The sequence below is a fragment of the Sinocyclocheilus grahami genome, unplaced genomic scaffold, assembly GCF_001515645.1.
Source record: "Sinocyclocheilus grahami isolate Dianchi unplaced genomic scaffold, SAMN03320097.WGS_v1.1 scaffold245.1, whole genome shotgun sequence".
NCBI classification, from domain to species: Eukaryota; Metazoa; Chordata; class Actinopteri; order Cypriniformes; family Cyprinidae; genus Sinocyclocheilus; species Sinocyclocheilus grahami.
Window position 1 is genome coordinate 683,609 of NW_015505424.1, and position 22,843 is coordinate 706,451.

Here is a 22,843-nt window from a genome sequence, read left to right on the forward strand (position 1 = left end):
GGTTTGTCTTGTTAATAATGCATTCTTATTCATATTATTTTTCCCTGAAGCCCACTTATAAGGGTAATTAAGATAAATTGCAACAAAACCAGACATAAAATAGAGTTTATGACAATTTTCCATCCTCTGTTTAATCTTAGAATTATCCTGTCTGTTTTGCCACTGTACCTTTAAGACCTCTATGTAAATGACCTGTTATGATTGGCTAGCATGTTTGTAGATATGAAGTTCACATTGTTGATCATCAGGGTGGGCCAGAGCTGCTTAATGCTAATTAGTCAAATACTAAATACTTAATGATATGTGTATGTGCACACTCATGGTAATGTGCTCATGATTATGATCATTGTCATTATCATAATGACTTATTTTTGCACTTTAGTTTTCATAAATAGTCTGGATTGACTGCTGAGTGTTGTGTTAGAGTAGGTCAATGTAGTACATAGTATTTCCTCTAAAAGTGCAAGAAAAAAAACATGTTTTCAAAAATAGGTTCCTTTATAGCTATTCATTTGACTGCTTTACATACAAAATGAATAATTCATTATGACCTAATTATGACCTGGATCAGGGCAGTGATGGTATTTCTCGCGTTTTCTTTGCAGTTGGGATGAAAGCAGCTCCATCAGCAGCGGTTTGAGTGACGGTTCAGACAACCTCAGCTCAGAGGAGTTCAACGCAGGCTCTTCCCTCAACTCCCTGCCAACAACTCCCATTGGCTCCCGACGAAACTCCGCCATCGTGGTAATTCACTTTAATTGGATAGAAATATTGCTCTCACAGTCTGTGTTTCTGCTTCAAGGTTTGTTGCATCAGTTGGCCAATTTGTGACACACAATACTGGATCAGTCTAGCCTGAGCACACAGTACTTACTGTTAATGGGACGAATGTGTTACAAACCACTAACCGCTTTAGAGTGAGAGAGCGTACACTGACTCAGTCGATACTCATCTGAAATCTATCACCACAGAACACAGACGACACTGTTTATCCCACCCAAAGACTCAAAGATGTGACTCTTCCCTGGCCAAGAAGTCTTCAGGGAGTCTCTGGTTTCATTCTCAAAGTTGAACTCCCATGTAGAGTTACGGGTTCAGTCCACTGTGTGTGAATGTGTGTTTGTGTTGGTTAGGATTTGTTGAAGACCACACCGCTTTCTGGTTTCATTTCAGCCCTTCTGGCTACCTAAAATCACAGTTTCTTGGCGTTGTGAGAAACATTTACCACATTATTATAGTACAAATGGGCCACAGTGTCTGTATTTATTTTGAATGTTATTAGAGATATTAGTTAGATCCTACACACAAAGTTCACACACAAAAAAAGCATTTATTCACTCTTATGTTGATTCTAACATGAATAATTTGTTGCAAATGAAAAAAAAAATTATGTTCAGCATTCCCAGTGCAATCCCAGGAATCTTCTCTAGAGAATAAAATCAGATTAGCAGTGTCCCTGTCATCCTTCTAAACTGAAATTAACCTCTCTGGCAGCACCACAGGCCCAGTAATCTGCTCCATGAGGTTACAGCATCACCACACATGCTCTGCTGGACAAACAGATCACAGTGTTCTTCTAAACCCCCCACAGACTCTCATGCCAGCTTGAGCAGACAGCCTCGCAAAGATGAGAAACCCCTGTGACTGTGTGTTTTATTCTGAGATAAGGGCAACAGTTACATAACACAAATTTTATCTGCTAGGAACTGGTCAGGTTCCTTTGTGGCACAACACGTTTATCAGTTGTTGCTTCTGATTGGAAAGGTTTCAGCTGTCTTTTTTAAGCATACATGCTCAGTGATGTGAGGATGGACTTATCACTTTCTCAGGGCTTATCAGGTCCTGTGCGACAAGATGAGTTCTTATCTCAAAGTCACCTTCCATCCTGGAGCATTTGCTTTTTAATGATCCTGACACACCAGGACCAGACAAAATCAGATATCCTTGTGAATCTTTAATGAGGTTCTGATTGAAAAACATTGAAAGTTACTTCGAAATCCTGCTGTTGAATGTAAAAATAATAGGCATAGATCATCTATATTTTGTGCTCATAGCAGGTGGTGTCACTGACAATGTGTGCACACATTATATTCACTTTATATTCAGATTAAGGCCTTTATTCCCAGAATGGCTGTTCACAATTAGAAAATTCAGGCCACAGTGCTTTATTTTAATGTACAGGTATGCAAAATCATAACCAGTCCTTTCTTTAAAAATGTGTCACTTCTATTGCATGCCTTCTGAGAACTTAATAAAACCAATCCTTTAAATTTGGATGTGCGCAGATAAAAATTAATATTCTAGTTACAATAGGTATTGTGAATAAGACGTTTACATGACAAAGAATTAAATTTAATACAGGCATATACCAGCTGTCTTATTCTGATTTCTGGAAGTTTGAATATTGTCTTAATCACATTATTGGGTTATTGTGTTTATATGATGTGTACATAATCAGAAAATTACCAAATTCTGATTAACATAAGATAGTCATGTGCATGTAAACATAACTGAAATGTATCGGTGTAAGAATGACATGCCTGAATCAGGTTTGTCTTGTTAATAATGCATTCTTATTCATATTATTTTTCCCTGAAGCCCACTTATAAGGGTAATTAAGATAAATTGCAACAAAACCAGACATAAAATAGAGTTTATGACAATTTTCCATCCTCTGTTTAATCTTAGAATTATCCTGTCTGTTTTGCCACTGTACCTTTAAGACCTCTATGTAAATGACCTGTTATGATTGGCTAGCATGTTTGTAGATATGAAGTTCACATTGTTGATCATCAGGGTGGGCCAGAGCTGCTTAATGCTAATTAGTCAAATACTAAATACTTAATGATATGTGTATGTGCACACTCATGGTAATGTGCTCATGATTATGATCATTGTCATTATCATAATGACTTATTTTTGCACTTTAGTTTTCATAAATAGTCTGGATTGACTGCTGAGTGTTGTGTTAGAGTAGGTCAATGTAGTACATAGTATTTCCTCTAAAAGTGCAAGAAAAAAAACATGTTTTCAAAAATAGGTTCCTTTATAGCTATTCATTTGACTGCTTTACATACAAAATGAATAATTCATTATGACCTAATTATGACCTGGATCAGGGCAGTGATGGTATTTCTCGCGTTTTCTTTGCAGTTGGGATGAAAGCAGCTCCATCAGCAGCGGTTTGAGTGACGGTTCAGACAACCTCAGCTCAGAGGAGTTCAACGCAGGCTCTTCCCTCAACTCCCTGCCAACAACTCCCATTGGCTCCCGACGAAACTCCGCCATCGTGGTAATTCACTTTAATTGGATAGAAATATTGCTCTCACAGTCTGTGTTTCTGCTTCAAGGTTTGTTGCATCAGTTGGCCAATTTGTGACACACAATACTGGATCAGTCTAGCCTGAGCACACAGTACTTACTGTTAATGGGACGAATGTGTTACAAACCACTAACCGCTTTAGAGTGAGAGAGCGTACACTGACTCAGTCGATACTCATCTGAAATCTATCACCACAGAACACAGACGACACTGTTTATCCCACCCAAAGACTCAAAGATGTGACTCTTCCCTGGCCAAGAAGTCTTCAGGGAGTCTCTGGTTTCATTCTCAAAGTTGAACTCCCATGTAGAGTTACGGGTTCAGTCCACTGTGTGTGAATGTGTGTTTGTGTTGGTTAGGATTTGTTGAAGACCACACTGCTTTTGGGTTCGTTTCAGCCATTCTGGCTACCTAAAATCACAGTTTCTTGGCATTGTGAGAAACATTTACCACATTATTACAGTACAGATGGGCCACAGTGTCTGTATTCATTTTGAATGTCATTATAGACACTAGTTATGTCCGACACAAAAAAATAAAGCACTTATTCATTCTTATGTTGACTCAAACACAAATAATTTGTTGCAAATAAAAATCAATCTGTGAGGTACAGTACAGTTAAAGTTCAAAATGTTAATCTTTAAGCTGATGAAATATTGAAAATATATGTAATACAATTTTGGGGTTGGTATGGTTTTTTTTATGCTCAACAAGACTGCATTTATTTGATCAAAGTACAATAAAAACAGTAATATTGTGGAATATTATAGCAGTTTAATATAACTGTTTTCTATTTTAATATACTTAAAAATGTAATTTATTCCTGTGATCAAAGCTGAATTTTCAGCATCATTACTCCAGTCTTCAGGGTCACATGATCCTTCAGAAATCATTCTAATATGCTGCTTTACTGCTCAAAAAACATTTTGTATTATTATCAATGTTGAAAACAGTTGAAACTGAAAAATCGGTTTCCACAAATTATTTTTAGTTTTTTCAAGATTATTTGATGGAGAAAGTTAAAAAAAAATGAATTTGATTCATTAGAATTGTATGCTTTTGACCAATGTAATGCATCCCTGCACCAAACCTTTAAACTGTAGTGTATTTACATTAAACAAAAATGTGTCAAATCTGTTGTGAAAATTTTAAGTCATCTTGGACTGTAGAACTGAAAACAGAAGCAGAAAGCAAACTTCACTTTTAAGAGAAAAGGGAATACTGAAACAAATTTTATTTCAGTTAAGTTTAAGAATTTGAGCATTCCCACTGCATTGCGGGTAGCACTAACAGTCCACTGCTTTTCAGGAATCTTCTCTAGAGAATGGAGTCAGATTAGCGTGTGTGTAACTGTGTCCCTGTCATCCCATTCTGAAACTTAATTAACCTCTCCAGCAGCACCACAGGCTCAGTAATCTGCTTTATGAGGTTACAGTATCACCACATACGCTCTGCTGGACCCTTTCAATATCCTCTCCATCAAACAGATCACAGTGTTCTTCCAAACCCCCCTCAGACTCACATACAAGCCTCCCCTCCTCCTCAGCTGACTTTATTGTATGAAGGAGGAGGAGGGAATAATTCCCGGCTTCTTTCTTGATCTGACCCACACGGCTGTCTTTGCCAGAAGAAGGAAATGACACGTCAACGTCACCGTTATACAAACAAGTTCAGACAGGTTTAATTGGACAAATGTGAACTTGCCGTTTCACATAATTCCCAGTAAGGGAGCAGACATTCCTCAGATGACATCAACCTTTCACAAAGGGTTATTTACATTTAATAAAGCAGGTATGCCCCTCCACAGAGCTTCTCCTTAAGCCGGACCTAGTTCATTGAGCCCGGCAACATGGCCAGACTTAAATTATCTTTTCTGATGGTTCACTTTCACCAACTCAATTTCACAAAATTAATCTTGTTCTGTTTTATTTATTTTATTACACAAGAATCTTAATCTCACAAGTTAAGAACCTTACATGTTGTAAGGTTTGATGTTATGCAAAAGAAAAAAAATACATTCAATGAATTGTTCACTGAAAAATTATAATTTGCTGAAAATGTATTCACTCTCAGGTCATCTAAAATGTATACGAGTTTGTTTCTTCATCAGAACAGATTTGAAGAAATGTAGCATTGCATCACTTGCTCACCAATGGAATCTCTGCAGTGAATGGGTGCCGTCAGAATCCTCAAATCAAAATCCACCCACATATTTGTTTAGAACTGTTTTTTTGCTATATATATATACAGTATATATACAGTATATATGTACTGTATATATAGCACACTTTAATGTATATATCATTTTAAGTCTATGACAACAGAAAGCAGGCATAAACTAGTTTTGTCTTTTATTTAAACCAGTGATAGATAGAGCCGAAACTAAACAGTTCTCCTGAAGAAACACTGCTCTGATGTTTTGTGGTGTGCTGATTTATCGCAGCGTGTGTTACTTCTGTTCATCTCCACTGCTCGTGTTGGAATGTGACCACAATGCATCTCACAAAGCAGGACTCTGAAACAAAACTTCCATGTTTGGTGGCTTATGTCGACATGATAAAACAGTTGCTTCTTTTTCCATTCACCAGAGAGTGGTTCTCATGGTTCTCGTGGTTCTCATTATATCTTGCCGTTTTGATTCTTTTTCTCAGAATTGTAAGAAAAGAAGTCTCAATTGTTAGATAATATTAAAAAAATCTGAATTGAGATAAAAGGTCATATTTACCTTTTTCATTTTTGGGAGAAAAAGGCTTCCATTGGTTTTAGAGTGCTATATTGTTCCCTTTCAGTCGGTCACTCTCGATGTCACGTCGGATGACCGACGAATTGGGCTCTCCCTTAGAGAGACCCATCTACTTCGAGTGTAAACTAAACGAGCCAATGCACATTGGCATGCGATTATTGCATCCAGCTGCTGCTGATCTCAGGGTGAGTATAAGTAGGCAGCAGATGCAGCGCATATTCAGCTTTTCGCTTCGGAGACGAGCGGTTCTATCGTTCTGCTCCTGACCTTCTACAGTAGTAAAAACTACAGTCACGCACGCTCTCCGTGGGCTCTCGTGCTGGTGGTACGGCACTTCAGCGGCGGTGGTTTTCCCGTGTCGAGTGGGTTGCACACAACAGGCTGCACTACCCGCTGTGTGTGTTGCAGATGGCCATCTCCCCTGTGCGCTTCAGCACACTAAAAGAGCAATTTCCATCTAAAAAAGCTTCACGGGTGGAACGTCTTTTTAAAGATGTCGTACCATCTGTGTGTTTCTGGGTGCGGTCGTTACCTAGCGCCGGGTGATGCTCACGATCGCTGCCTCTCGTGTCTGGGCAGGAAGCACGCTGAGGTGGCTTTCGTGGATGACTCATGCTCCCATTGCGGGTGTATGACCATCTCGGAGTTGCCGTATCACACTCACCCTCCTCTCTCGCCAGTGAGCAGCAGCGGGCGGATCGGGAGGATGAACCATGGACTACCCACGCACCCTCTGCTCAAACGCAGGTCAGTGTTACACACACCCAGACCCCGTCTCGGACCGGCTACGAGACGCCCGGGCCGGGTCCCTGCGTTCTTCCGCGCTGCCCCACTGCGGGTACGCCTGTAGTTCCGTTGATGCCCGACCCCTAACACGTTTGCTAGATTCTATAGTCTTCGTGTGGAGTCGGTAACCTCCTGTGTTCTCACCTCAAACAGGTAGAAGCACTGAGAGGCCTTTGGGTTGGCTTCGGGTTGGCTTGCTAAAACCACTCCAGAGAGTCCATATAGTAGACCCTGTTGAGTTCCTCCCAGCTCCTGTACCACAGCTGAGTGGCTGGGTCACCGGCTCGGCTCCTCAGCGAAAACCTGAATATGCGCTGCATCTGCTGCCTACTTATACTCACGCTGTGATCAGCAGCAGCTGGATGCAATAATCGCATGCCAATGTGCATTGGCTCGTTTAGTTTACACTCTAAGTAGATTGGTCTCTCTAAGCGAGATCCCAATTCGTCGGTCATCCGACGTGACGTCTCCGTTCCCTCCTTCAGGGAACGAGGGTTAACATACGTAACCGAGACGTTTTTCCCCCTTTTTTTTCAAAATAATTTTAATTGTTTTGTGTTTAGTATTAATATTAATTTAATATTAAAATGAATTTATAATAATTAATTAATCCATAATTAATATTATGGAATAACAGAATTTTCAAATAGGGAAGAAATCATCTTTCCAGCACATTTACACAGAAAAAGAATGGCCACTAACTTTAGTGACTTAGGTTCTTTTCTTCTCACAATTTTACACTGAAATAGTCACTGTTTATTTGAACATGAACTCTTCCCACAGCTGCGCACTGATGCCGAGAAGCGCTCACTGGTTGAAAGTGGCCTTTCCTGGTACAGCGAGGAGAGGAAGGCTCAGTGTAGGAACGAGGGAGGATACGACACGGGCAGCCTTAAGGCGGAGTCTTCCAGCAAGTGGAAAAAAAGCAGATCTCAGGATGACACGGGTGTCAAGGGTGAGCTGAGGAAACCGCAGACGCTTGGCCACCCACCCAGCGGACTGAAGAAGAGCCGTAACCCTCCTGTAGGCGTGACTTCCCCCATCACGCACACCTCACAGAGCATGCTCAAAGTGCCAGGAGGTTAGTGATGCCACACTCAGACACACATACATCTGATGGTATGGAAACCTTGTTATTAATCTCCCATGATTCCTGACATTCCATCCTCCAAATCCTGCCAACACAGACATGAATTATCTAATGAATAAGCATTACTTAAATGTACTGTCCCGAAAGTAACTTTTCTCAGAGGTATTGCTCTTTCATAGCTTAATGGAGTTCTCAATTATTTTTCACACAAAGATAAAAAGTTACTGTTACTCATAGGGCTGCACGATAAATCAAAATGGAATTGAAATCGTGATTCGACAGAAGCTGCGATTGTCATGCGTATCTTTCAGTGAAGCATGGTTCTGTGATCAGCAGTAAATCTCCATCTGAAGGCCAGAGGGCGCTCTCGCGCTGAAACTCCAAATACGCCTCACAGAAGAAACCCAGGAAATGCCTATCGCTGCAGCTGAATAAACAGAAGATTCAACTGCTTTTACTGATTCAGCGTGACTAATAAACACACAATTATGACAATATATGGTTTATCTGAGTTATTATCATTATAATTTTCATTAAAATAAAGTATATTTATAATGCAATGCCTTTATCACTGCTTAGAATAATATAAAATATGTTGCGTGCCTTATTCTGTGTAAAAAGCCACATCATCTCACAGAAGGATTTATTTCAAACACTCGACTGACGTTATGAAGTGAGTTTGGAGTAAAAATATGTTATTAAATGTGGTATTTTCACATGCCTAACGATTTCTTCGATTTCATAATCGCGCAATAAAATTTTCTGTGAATTTTTTGCGTAACTTGTCAGTGAACTACGGCTATGTGTAGTCTGAAAGCACGTGATGATGATTTACTGCTGATTACAGAACCGGCATTACTAACAAAATGCGCATGACAATCGCATTCGATTAATCGTGCAGCCCTAGTTACTCACCCTCAGACTATCCAAGATGTAGATTACTTTTTTTCTTCAGTTGAACAGTAAATAAGATTTTTGACTGAAACCATGGTCCTTGATTATTCATAAAATGCATGTCAACCGATACCGTCACTTTGAGAGTCAAAAAAACATATACTGGCAATACAAAATTAATACCCATTGCTCTTATTGAGATCTTATGAAGTGAAATGATCAGTCTGCGCAAGAAAGACAAATATTATTTACAACTTTACCTGTAATGCATAGCATAAGTTACATGTATTATATATATATATATATATATAAATATATTTTTCTAAATATGTAACTAAATATCTAAATATCACATACATATATATTTATTACATATATCAGCAGATATCACCTGTTTTACATTTAGTTTTAATGTTTATCTAAAATGTTTTATATTACATTTGTAAAAACATTAAGAATTTAATAATGTTATTAAATGTAATCTGTAAATAATTACAGATTTTTCATTGATCGTAGCTTTCAGTGATTTATTTCAAATTTATTTAGACAAAATAGTAAATAATTCATCAGGTATCAGCAATAATAATATACATAATTATTGTCACATTGTTTGATGAAGTGTTTGAGTTCACATTGAGATCTTTTACTTTTGATTCTTGATTTGTGTCATCGTTGAGATCTGTTTGGAGAAAAATCTGAGATGCATGAGTCTTAAGCAAAAGTCTCAATTTGCTCTCCATGTAACCTCGTTGTGGTCTAGACAAAACAATTAAGGCATTAAAGAGATCTCGTTGGTGATTCTTCTTTTCTATTGGGTTTTAATGTTATCGTCTGAGAGCATTAGGTGACCTTTGAGTCAACAAACCGTGAAGTGATTACAGAGTCCATTATCAATGGCTTTGACCTCATCTAGAAACAAAGCGACTCTTTTCTAATCGGCTTCATCTTTGAATGCAGTCCTCTGTCTCAATGGCAAACTCAGCTGATGGCAGTTAGTGCTGGGTCATTAGATCCGATGCAGAGCTCCAACAAAGCCTGATTCTGCATGGGTAGAATAGCTGCTAGAGAAAGACGCCCTGTTCGGCTCAGTGCTGGAGTGGAGGATTGGCACCAGATCTTGCCAGCTGTTGTCCTCCACTGGGCGGCAGGGGGGTCGGGGGTGATAACAGCTCTTAAAAACCCTAAATCTCCTAAAACCCCCCACTATTCCTTGTCCAGCGAATGCATCAAAGCTGATGTTTTTAGACCCAGTCTCCTTCGCAGTTTACAACCGTAGATTTGAAAGAGCTCTTCGAATTAAAAGAGCTCCAAGAAACCAGTTGATACTTTTTCTTGTACATTTAATGCCACCTCGCGGGGATCCGTTTTTAATTTCCAACAAATCGAGAGGCAAGGTGGGGAGCACAGCGTTTATGCAGCTGGACCTGAAAGAGACCATCTGGATGCTCTACTGTACATGTTAAAAAATAAACCCATGTATCCAAAAAGAAACGCGTCATGATGTCACTTTAATGAAAGGCAGCCATGTTTAGTCTTTCGTTCAGTCAGTGTGTGTTGACATGTAGCCAGAACGTCAACACTTGTGCATATGCCTGCCATTCATGCGGTGGCCAATGTGGTCGAGCTTTCGAACGCACAGAAGAGGATGAATGACAGATTGATGAAATGTAAGCAGTTGCACCCAGTGAACTGCGCAACTCGATCCGCTTTATTCAGAAAACAGACTTTAGATGTTTTGTGTCCAAATTACAGTTTCAGTGAAGCTGTCATGTCAGCCACTACAAGAAATCAGTTTTCTAGGAGAACCAAAGAATGGGAATTTATTGAAAGCAAAGTAGATTGTCCTGTCTTGGAGCAATATTTCAATGTAATAGCTAATTGTTACTTGCCAAATACGGACAATTATTTTGTTACTGAATTGTTTTTTTTTATGCCAAGGACTGCCAAATAGGATGATGTGATGATCCCTTTGCATACATATGTTTGGGGTTAGTAAGATTTTGTTTAATGGTTTCGAAAGTCTCTTCTGCTCACCAAGGCTGCATTTATTTGATCAGTAAAATCAGTAATATAGTGAAATAGCATTACCATTTAAAATAACTATATTCTATGTGAATATATTGTAAAATGTAATTTATTCCTGTGCTCAAAGCTGAATTTTCAGCATCATTACTCAAGTCTTCAGTGTCACATGATCCTTCAGAAATCATTCTAATATGCTGATTTGCTGCTCAAGAAACATTTCTGATTATTATCAATGTTGAAAACAGTGCTGCTTAACATTTTTGTGGAAACCATGATACAGTAATATAATAAAGACAGTAATAATGTGTCTAATAATACATATTAACTTACTTATTGTTTTTTTAATTTACACAATATTTCCCCAAACTGTGTTTACAATGCCATCTGGAAGTTCCACAGCTTCTAACATCACTTGATTCCAATCCATTATCAGTTTTTGAGGAAGCAGCCCAACAGTTTGCAGAACACAATATACTGTAAAACAGGAACAGGATTGTTTCTGTTGTTCCAGAGTGAAGATGTTGTTTTAAATTAAACATTATTTTTCTTCCAATTTTTCATGACACCAAAGCAAAGCATTGTCACAGTAAACTTTCAGATGTATACCATGTCGTGCTCTTTTATGAGTGGAAGAGTTTACTTGCAGCGACCAGATTCAGAGCGATACATCATGAGTTTGAGACTGCTTTGTGAGTCTTTTTTGAGTTAAGAACTAGCTCGTAAGTACTTCTTGTTCATTACATTTGTTTAAACTCATCTAAAACTTTTGAATAAGAACCTAAGGATGCATGTATCTGCCATGGAATAAAAAATAAAAAAGATAACTGCGACTTTTTCTCTCACATTTCAATGTGAGATAAACATAAACTCAGAATTCAGACTTTTTTCTGTTAAATCTAAGCAGTTCTGGGGTTTTTTTCTCTCGCTCTCTCTCTTTTTTTGTTTATTTTTGGTTTCAGCCATGGGGGGTAAAAGGTAATTGCATAAATTTTTATATCACAAATCAGACTTTTTTCTCACAATTGTTATCTTTCTAAGTTGTTTATACCAAATCCACCGGGAAAAAAAAGAATGGGCATGCAGGTCTCTAAGGCTGCATTTACACTGGCACAAAAAATCTGATTTGTTTTGCTCACATTTGATACAGATCGAAATTTTTTGCACACATGGAATCACAAAAGTCCGCACGAGATCTAATTTTTCCACATCCAATCTGAGCCACTTCCGAATGTGGATTTTAATCGGATACATATATCTGATATCTGGACATCTGACCTAAGTCTAAACACACATATCCGAATCCCCGCGGAACTCCCAATGTGAGGGCGACACATTTGTCAGACGTGCAACTTTATGTAGGCTAGGTAAGAAATTGCACTTTCAGGAGCTGGTTTTCAACCCCTGCCGCGTGAATTTTATAAATACAACAACTTCGCTAAAGCTACATTATATTTCGTAGCAATGATGTGATAACTTTCACTTGTTCACAAGCTTCACGTGCTCTCTCTCTCTCTCTTGTTAATTCATTCAAATTCATTTAAATAAATATTTCACTAAATAATTCCACCTCTAACGAGCTGTAGATAAAATAGCCTAACAAATGAAAATTACCGTTATTTTCCGTTATTTATCCGTTCAGTCAGATTTTGTGCTGCAAAACATCCATGACAGCTGTTGTCCATGCTGGCAAATAATAATGGTGTATTATATAAATAATTTTAATAGCACGGCCATCCAAAACCAGAGGGGTCTACCATGTGCATGGTAAAGTGATCATTGACTATAATTTTGGGCGGGAATTATGTAAACACAGATATCAGATACCAGTCATGTCTAAAAGTGAATGTAATCAGATGGGTCAAAAAATCAGATATGGTCAAAAGATCGGATCTGTGCATTACGATTTGCAGTGTAAATGCAGCCTGAGTCATTGTCAGCCAAACCAGATGCAAGCAGAACAAAAACTGGCCGAATGCTTGAGCTGGAGTGGTTTGTCCCAGAGACGGTGGAGCACAGAAGCAATCATTAGTCTTTCAGCAAGTTTGTAGATGTTACTGACCAGCAAGCCAAACGTCTGTGTCAGCGCTATCTGCCTCTCCCTGTGGACAGACACTTTGATTGGACAGACTGAGCACACGAGATGGCACTGGAAAAACATGATTCTACCCACATATCATACTAACCAGCTTTTATTCAGTGTTGTCTTTATGATTTATCATCCACTGGAATTGGATCTCAAATATTCCATATTTGAAAATATTGTTATAGAACTGGAAACCTCAATCCCTGTCATGCAATATGTGTATGAAATATGGCCTCTCATAAACCGGGAGAGAAATGAACCGATCAATCTTATTTATGGGATCTCGTTCCTCAGACAGAGTGACGATAATTCTCTCTGACTGATCAATCCCATAGCTGCAGCACGAGCTGATCTCATGGATTTTCTTGGCTGCGGTAAAAGGGCCCTGTATTTAAGCATGAATCAGTGTTTTAGAACGAATCATTCAAGTGAATGAATCCCTTCAATGCGCTGACAAAAAAACAAACAAAAAAAAAACAAGTGGGGAAGTCGTGGCCGAATGGTTAGAGAGTCGGACTCGTAACCCAAAAGTTGTGGGTTCGAGTCTCGTACCGGCAGGGATTGTAGGTGGGGGGAGTGAATGTATAGCGCTCTCTTCCACCTTCAATACCACGACTGAGGTGCCCTTGAGCAAGGCACCGAACCCCCAACTGCTCCCCGGGCGCCGCAGCAAAAATGGCTGCCCACTGCTCCGGGTGTGTTCACGGTGTGTGTGTTCACTGCTGTGTGTGTGCACTTTGGATGGGTTAAATGCAGAACACTAATTCTGAGTATGGGTCACCATACTTGGCCACATGTCACGTCACTCACTGTCACTCACTCACTGCTGATTGACAATGAGAAAGGGCATGTAATTCATTCATTTCATCATGTGAGTTAATCTTGTTCACAAGGTGAGAAAGGAGATGGGAGAATAGTGATTGTATAAAAATTAGGGCTGGGCAAGTTAATGTATTATTATCGTGTTATTAACACAGACAATTATTTTATTGCACATTACCACAGTTTAGTATTATTATTATTATTTTGAAAGTCCGTTGCTCACTGGCTCTGAATACACATACAGAAACCATGGGTCACTGGAGAGGTGGGATGTTGATCGGTACTGGTTTATGATGGGTGTCATCATGCGTCTCAACCAATTGAGCATTTGGGGTGGGCCGAACACCGTGTCTACACCGGTACTATAGAAACATTATAATCAGTGAGGCGGTCTACACTGGATGCGGCGCGACACGACAAATCCCCGACAGTAAACCTCGTTCTATCTATGACGTACTGACGAAAAGTTCAAATGATTTGCAAAGGTCACTTTGTCCCGTGACGCGTCCAGTCATTGTAGACAGACTTTAGCTGTTGCGGTGCTGTACACATGATTTGTCGTGTCGCGCCGCGCCACATCCAGTGTAGACAGCATCACTGATTATAATGGGTTCTATAGTATTTTGTCGCGTCGCGCCGCTCGCGTCCGGTATAGACATGGTGTCAAGACGCATCATCACAAGAATACACGAGTTATATGAAAAGGAGATTTTAATTTGATTACATTAATGTTTAAGTTCAGATTTTCAATAAATATTTTAACTGCTACTATGTAAAGGGAATACTGCTGTAAAAAAGCACCTTATTTGTTTAAAGTGTTTGCAAACCAAATGTTATGGCACTTTTGTTCATACAGCAGTACTTTCAAAATAAAAGTGCGCAGTACAGTACTTTTGAATTCATTATTGAATTTTACGCATAACAATGCGATTAATCGCAGAAAAATAATGTGATTAATCGCGATTTTAAACAAAATTAATTGTTGCCCAACACTAATAAAAATAAATTATGATGAGACAATTAAGAAGACAAAAGGGCTTTACTGAACTGTTGTGTTTTTTTAAAGAATAATTTAATGAATAAAGAATAATAAATTTTTTTTAAGAATCATATATGACTTACCCGTACCACACTGAATCATTTGAGTGACTCACTCATAACATACAACAAATAATCATCGTCACCTACTAATCTGCTGATGTAACCTGTGAAAAGAGTAACTGAATGAATCCATTAACAAATCTGAACAAATTTTTTCAAATAAAGCATGTGAATAATAACTACTTCCCTACTATATAGTAAGTCCTTATTCAGATTGTTAATATGCAATTATGGACATGACTTTTGTGTCACAATTGAGTAACAGGACAACAACAATTTACTACCTTGTTGAGGAGTGCTTGTGTAAGGGAGGAAACTTTCTAGTGTGTATGTGTAGAGCACCTGTATTCGCACAACTTATCAAACGAAGTATACATTTAAAAGGCTATGTGTTAGGCTCTGCAATATGTGTTCACGTTGAAACAGAAGTATACTTGAGGCTTTAGGCCACGTACATACTGTAACATTTCAGGAATGACAACCACATTTAAATACAGGAGTGAATCCCCTAAATTGCTATGACTGATATCATGGTAACCATAGCAACATTTCTGTGTCTGACTGCAATTTTTGATCAAAGTAATATTACAGCGACCAAAGACTCATTATGTTTTGTGATTTTAACTAAACCATTGTAGACAAAGCCATTGTGTTTTGCTAGTTTAAAAGGCTGCTTCACAGCGAGTGCTCGTGTTGCCATGTCCACTTATTATAAGCAATGATTATTAAGCAGTTTTGGGTTGTTATTTGGGCTCGACTCATAAAGCGATCCAGTTTATGGAGTTATTAAAATATGTAGGTGCAGGTCAGGATATGTTGACTTATTTCTAATATAAAGAGTTTGGTTTATTATGACCTTGTTCTTATTTGTTGTTGTTTTTTTCTAGCATGATCTGGCAACACTAATGAGTCAAAACAACTTGTTCCTTGTGATTTTTTGCACAGCACATACAGAATACAGTTCTGATACATGTTTAAATACGTCATTAATAACTAGTTGTTCAGCTCTGTACACACTACGAAGAATTTCTGTGAGAGCGGTTGTCGCTACATGACCTGTATTTTTCAAGGTTGTAGAATGTGGTTGATTAAGCATGAAAAGGTGAACTGAGAGGTTGCATGTATTTTTTTTTATATCCAAACCTTAAGTATGAGCAATAGTTATAGTGGCATTTGCATTAGCAAACACGGCTAATAACAGCTGCACGCTGCACTGACACGTTATTCTAAGACACAGTCTTGAATAATAATACCATGTTTAACGCAAAGTATATATTTTGTTGTACAAGCCTGCCGTTATAGTGATGTAGTATCAGGCAGACAAATGACATCTATCTCCACTCCTCTTCTCTCAGCTGTATCTCTGTCAGTTTGATAGCTACTCTTTCGGTTAGCCACTTTTCCTCCCTGTCCAGTTTTTCCAGTTTCCGTTTACTCTTTCTCTCTTTCTGTTTCTGACTCACTTTTACTGTTTCCCTCCAGTCTAAACAAACGTGTAAGAAATGTGTCTTTCCCCCCTTGTATCCTTTGATACGATCATGCTAGCATTTAATGCAGTCATCATCTGCTAATGGCCTAAATTATTCCAACTCAACATAATACTTTTCACATCTAACCTCCATCTCAAGTTGATGTCAGCTGTATTTACTTGTGTTGGCCATCATCCTGGGTGTGCAGCAGTGTGAATTACAGCGCCTCATGACAGACGAAATACACGCCGTATTTCACTATTGCTCTATTTTTATTTGTTATGCTAATTGAGCCGTTTAAATGCTTAAGTTACTCCAGCAATGTGTTTTCGCATACCATGGATGATGTTGTTATAGTAAAGCCAATTTTCAAGTTTGCCAACAATCTCTTCTGTATGTGTGTTTTCCAATTCGCCCGGAGATTGAGTCACGATTGCACTAGCATTTTGGCCTCGTTTTTTGCCGCATATGTATAAATATCCTTGAGAAGATCCAGATGGCCATGAGGGCGGGCTTTGCAAGTTCACCCATTTCATGTTGACAGTACTGTAACAGTTGTGCCGTACCCACTTCCTTTACTCTGTTTAAAGGGTTAGCTCACCCCAAAATGAAAATGCTGTCATTAATTACTCGCCCTCGTGTCGTTCGTAAGACCTCCGTTCATCTTCGGAACACAAATTAAGATAATTTTGATGAATTCTGAGAGCTCTCTGACCCTCCCATAGACAGCAATGTAATTACCACGATCAAGGTCCAGAAACGTAGCAAGGAGGCCGGTAAAATAATCCATGTGACATCAGGGTTTCAACCGTAATATTACGAAGCTACGAGAATACTTTTTGTAAGCAAAGAAAACAAAAATAACGACTTTATTCAACACTTCATCTCCTCTGCGTACGCTGTTTACATTCAGTGGATATTCTCCAAAATGGCACCAGGGTGACGCGGAGGAGACCAACTGTTGACTGGAGACTCGCTCTGACAGGATCATGTGAATCAGTGAGTTATTTTCTGGAGACTCGCTCTGACCGGATCATGTGAATCAGTGAGTTGTTGACTCAAGAACAGCTGCGATCCGTTCAGTCCAATTTGAGAATGAATTGTTCAGTGTGATTTGCAAAGGTACATTGAAAAGAATCTGCTCGTTCGTGAATCAGACACCGCTATTGCATCTCAGAGCAGGTGATGATTTCTCCAGTTCAAAATAACGAGGAACGACACATTTTTAAGAAACGTAGTGGGGTATAAAGTACAATATTATGCTTTGAAATGTAGTGAAGTAAAAGTTTCTCATAATAAAAATACTAATAAAGTACAGATACTTGAAAAATGTTAAATACAGTAACAAAGTAAGAATACTTCATTACTGTCCACCACAGGTTACTCATGTCTGATTGTGTTTATTTTTATACCTGCAGTTCCAAAGAACGATCAGCGAGTCGTGGACAAAGCCAAAACGGCAGTGAAAACATCAGGCTTACAGCGCTCCAGTTCGGATGCAGGGAAAGATCGTGGTGAGCACCGAAAACCCCCTTCCGGTCTTGTCCGGCCCTCCGCCAGCACGGTTCATTCCTTTGGTTACAAGAAATCCATTCCAACTACCGGCACTGCCACTGTACTAACAAATAGTGGAAGCACCATCTCCGGAGACTCTCCTATTGTGAACAAAACTCCTAAAACCTCTGGTATCCCAGTGAAACCCTCTGCCGGTGGGGTAGGTGGAGGACGAAAGACCAGTCTTGATGTGTTGAACTGTGATCAAAGTTTCATGGCTCCGAACGTACGCAACAACATCCAGTATCGTAGTCTCCCGAGACCTGCTAAGTCCAGCACCTTGAGTCTGACGGGAGGACGGCCGGGCGCTCGTCCCTTCAGCAGCAACATGGAGGCTGGTTTGCAGGGCCTAAAAACAGTCCCCACCCCGTCTAGACTGAAGGAACCAGGCAGTGTGAAGAGCTCCCATCGGGCCAGTACAGGAGGGTGCACTCCAGTCAACCAGACGGACCGTGAGAAGGAGAAGGCCAAAGCCAAGGCAGTGGCGTCTGATTCTGAGTGTGGTGGAGGCAGCCTGCTAAAGAACGGCACATTGACACCAACACAGAGCTCGCTGGAGCCTCCTTCCAAACTACTGGGACTTCGGCTGCCATCCAGCGTGGGCAAATATTCAGAGCTGCCCTCTCCCAACTCTCAGAGGTGAGATGAACCTCCTCCACATAGCTGTTTATTCAACCTCAGTGTGGCTGTGATTTTTCACGTTCACACAGAGTTTTCTTTAAACAAAAATTAATAAATAAATAAAAATTACTTGAAATTGACTGGAAATCTTGCAAAATGACACCTTTTCAATTTAATCTATGCCAAAACATTTATTCACTGTCCTGAAATAAGGTTCTTAACATGGTTTTTAATTTTGGTATGATTTTTGAAATTGTGTTTTTGAAATAGTTTTGAACTTCCTAACTAAAAACAAATAGCTTGCAGTCAATAATATATATATATATAAAGAAACAAATTATTTCCAAAATTTCCAAACTTCAAAAACTTGTTAGAAATTTTACTGAAATTACTTGAAAAAAATTTAAATCTGAAAAAACTAAAACTGAAAAAAATAGTCATTTGTAAAAAATGACAAAAGCACATCAAATTACTAAAACTTAAACTAAAATGAAAACTGAAAAAATATATTTACATAAATATACTGAATATATGAATATATACAGTATATATATATATATATATATATATATATATATATATATATATATATATAACAAAGAGTGAAAAATTTAAGGGGATCTGAATACTTTCCGTACCCACTGTATATATATATATATATTTATATATTTTTCCCAAACCGCAATAAATCCATGACACTTTTTTTTTTCTCTCCAAAATGCAATAAATCCATTGAATCAATATAACAGTTATTTTTCATATTGAAACTGATGAAAATATACAACATAGTAAGTTGATCCACATATGACAGCCTCTGAACTTGGTCAATACTAATCTTATATGCAGGCACTGGACTAAAAATGCATTCAATCAGTCATCGCTCCCAAAATGAATTCAACGGGTCATCTTGTTAATGCTATAAATTAATTACAACAATAAAAGAATATTTCATCATGAACATACATGAACAACATCACATTAAACCACAGAAATTCCAAAATGACATTTCCCTTACATTCAACTTCCAAAAGTGCATTCATCTTTGCCATGTTACATTCATTTAGTTGACTAGTGCTTTACGCTGTATTAACCAATACGCTGTATTAACAAAAACATAAATGGCATAAATAAAAACACTTACACTGACAAGCTACGCAGTATTGCGTTCATACTCGAATGCAACTCATCTGCGATTATGAATGCGATATAGCAGTGATCTACGGCTCTGTGTAAAGAAACAAATCATTTAGACGTTTTAACTTTAAACACTTGCTTTTGGCCAAAATATGAGTTCATAATCCATAATAATGCTTCCTCCAGTGAAAAAGTCCATCCCCTCTTTTCCTCCCACATAAAAATCCACTGACATAGGACTGTATTGGGCTGTTTTCACTTGTAAACAGTGCTTGACCAGTGCATATTTCTCTCCTGATTCAGATGAGACGACTTTTTCACTGAAAAAAAAAAAATATGAAGAGTTCATTTGCAAAAGCAGATAACTCAGTTTTTAACAATTTTCAAGAATCATGTTTTTTTCATTGTACATTTCAATTAATCTCAATCAAACTGCAGTTAGGTTATTTTATTATATTGAACATGACAACATAATAAAAAACATGATTTTTGAAAATGTAAAAAAACAGAGTAATCTCGTTTTGGAGCCACACTCTTCATATATATATATATATATATATATATATATATATATGAAGAGTATGCGATAAACGGCATTTAAAAAACAAACAAAAAAAAATATATATATATATATGATACTGAAATAGTACTGACTTGTAATAATAATTTTAATGTTATAATAATTTGAGATCATAATTCTGAATTCTGGACTAATTGATTTTTTAAACTGTAACTTAATTTATTTTATATTAATTAATTATTTAAACTGTAAGTATGTTGATGTGGTAGAGGTGTGCACTCGTGTCACATTTCCATGATAACCATTGATTTAATCAATAGAATGTAATCAGCAAAGTATATAACAAGCATATTATTGAAAAATATTGTTCTTTAATGTTGTTGATGTGATAATAGTAGTGACATGTTTAAAGTTCTTAGAAACACTTTTAACACTTTTTAGATGGGAAACTAAGCAAAATACCTCTTTAATTACAATCAAACGTTGAAAGGTGTACATTTTTTGTACATTAGGAATCAGCCATATGTATTTTTCATTTCTATTGTGTGAGTTATTTGTGCATCTGGTTTTGAACCCATCTCTGTATTATGGCATTCACAGGCCCTCCAGTGCCAGATCTCTGCCCAAACCTGCTCACCTGGACAAGGTCAACTCCAACAGCCTGGACTTTGGGATAATCAGCGTGGAGGACCAGCTTCCTCCAAAAGTGCCGCCCTTCTCCAAATTACAAGATCTGTCAGGAATTAGCAGCACAAGCTGTCTGACACCCAGTCCGGCTCCCATCCTCAACGTCAACTCCTCTGAGTGTTTCTCCAGCGCCACCGTGGGCCGAGGGGGCAGCGCTGGCGGCTCTCCCTCGCTCTACCCCCGCCTCTCTGGGCTACACCGTAGCATGGAGTCCTTGTCACTACAGATGAGCGTGTCTCCTGCAGGGGGCAGCATGATGGAGCCCAGGCCCAGACATGAGGACAGAGGGACGGATGGTGGCTGGTCGACAGGAAGCAGAGCCTCACTCACGCTCACGACAGACAGGTGAGGCCGTCTCTGCAGTCATCACTGCACTTCCTGTCTGTGCTCACCTGATAACATGAGCTATGCTAGTCTACTTCTAAACACACTAAAAATGAGCTTATATACACATTTGAGATTTGAAGGAAGATGGACTGAACATTTTAATGTCTCATGTTCTACTCAGTGTTGTAATACAATTTTTAGTCAAAATCAGATCTCCCCCATCATGCTTGATAATTAACATTATAATATATTATATAGTTTTTTTTATATTATATTATATTATATTATATTATATTATATTATATGAAACACTTTTAACACTTTTTAGATGGGAAACTAAGCAAAATACCTCTTTAATTACAATCAAACGTTGAAAGGTGTACATTTTTTGTACATTAGGAATCAGCCATATGTATTTTTCATTTCTATTGTGTGAGTTATTTGTGCATCTGGTTTTGAACCCATCTCTGTATTATGGCATTCACAGGCCCTCCAGTGCCAGATCTCTGCCCAAACCTGCTCACCTGGACAAGGTCAACTCCAACAGCCTGGACTTTGGGATAATCAGCGTGGAGGACCAGCTTCCTCCAAAAGTGCCGCCCTTCTCCAAATTACAAGATCTGTCAGGAATTAGCAGCACAAGCTGTCTGACACCCAGTCCGGCTCCCATCCTCAACGTCAACTCCTCTGAGTGTTTCTCCAGCGCCACCGTGGGCCGAGGGGGCAGCGCTGGCGGCTCTCCCTCGCTCTACCCCCGCCTCTCTGGGCTACACCGTAGCATGGAGTCCTTGTCACTACAGATGAGCGTGTCTCCTGCAGGGGGCAGCATGATGGAGCCCAGGCCCAGACATGAGGACAGAGGGACGGATGGTGGCTGGTCGACAGGAAGCAGAGCCTCACTCACGCTCACGACAGACAGGTGAGGCCGTCTCTGCAGTCATCACTGCACTTCCTGTCTGTGCTCACCTGATAACATGAGCTATGCTAGTCTACTTCTAAACACACTAAAAATGAGCTTATATACACATTTGAGATTTGAAGGAAGATGGACTGAACATTTTAATGTCTCATGTTCTACTCAGTGTTGTAATACAATTTTTAGTCAAAATCAGATCTCCCCCATCATGCTTGATAATTAACATTATAATATATTATATAGTTTTTTTTATATTATATTATATTATATTATATTATATTATATTATATTATATTATATTATATTATATTATATTATATTATATTATATTATATTATATTATATTATATTATATTATATTATATTATATTATATTATATTATATTATATTATATTATATTATATTATATTATATCACTTTGTGTTAGAAGGGAAAATAAAAATCTAGGAACTGGGAATTAATTACATTTCCTTATTAAAAGTTAGAAAAATGTGTTGATTTAATTATGATAAAAAGTTTCATAAAAGTAGTATAATCTGTCCTTTAAAACTAAAATAATTGTAAACATTTTTTATTAAGAATCATCCATATATATTTTTCTTTTTGTATTATGTCATATTTATAATAGCAATAATCTTGCTTGTTTATGATTTTTTTTGTTTCCTTTATTTAGTCCACAGAGCATTAGAAACAAACATGATGACTATTATAAATTCATTATTTCATTATATTTACATTATTTTACAAT

General features: G+C 38.2%; 1 protein-coding gene across 2 annotated transcripts in view; it reads left to right on the plus strand.

The window, feature by feature from the left end:
- LOC107598126 (neuron navigator 1-like) overlaps window positions 1-22,843 on the plus strand; it is a 166,313-nt gene that overhangs the window by 114,666 nt on the left and 28,804 nt on the right. For both annotated transcript variants that reach the window (XM_016289394.1, XM_016289395.1), the window contains 4 exons: window positions 606-744; window positions 7,635-7,932; window positions 17,754-18,528; window positions 20,765-21,196. In XM_016289394.1, the coding sequence (XP_016144880.1) occupies window positions 606-744; window positions 7,635-7,932; window positions 17,754-18,528; window positions 20,765-21,196 (1,644 nt within the window). The remainder of the gene's footprint in view (window positions 1-605; window positions 745-7,634; window positions 7,933-17,753; window positions 18,529-20,764; window positions 21,197-22,843) is intronic.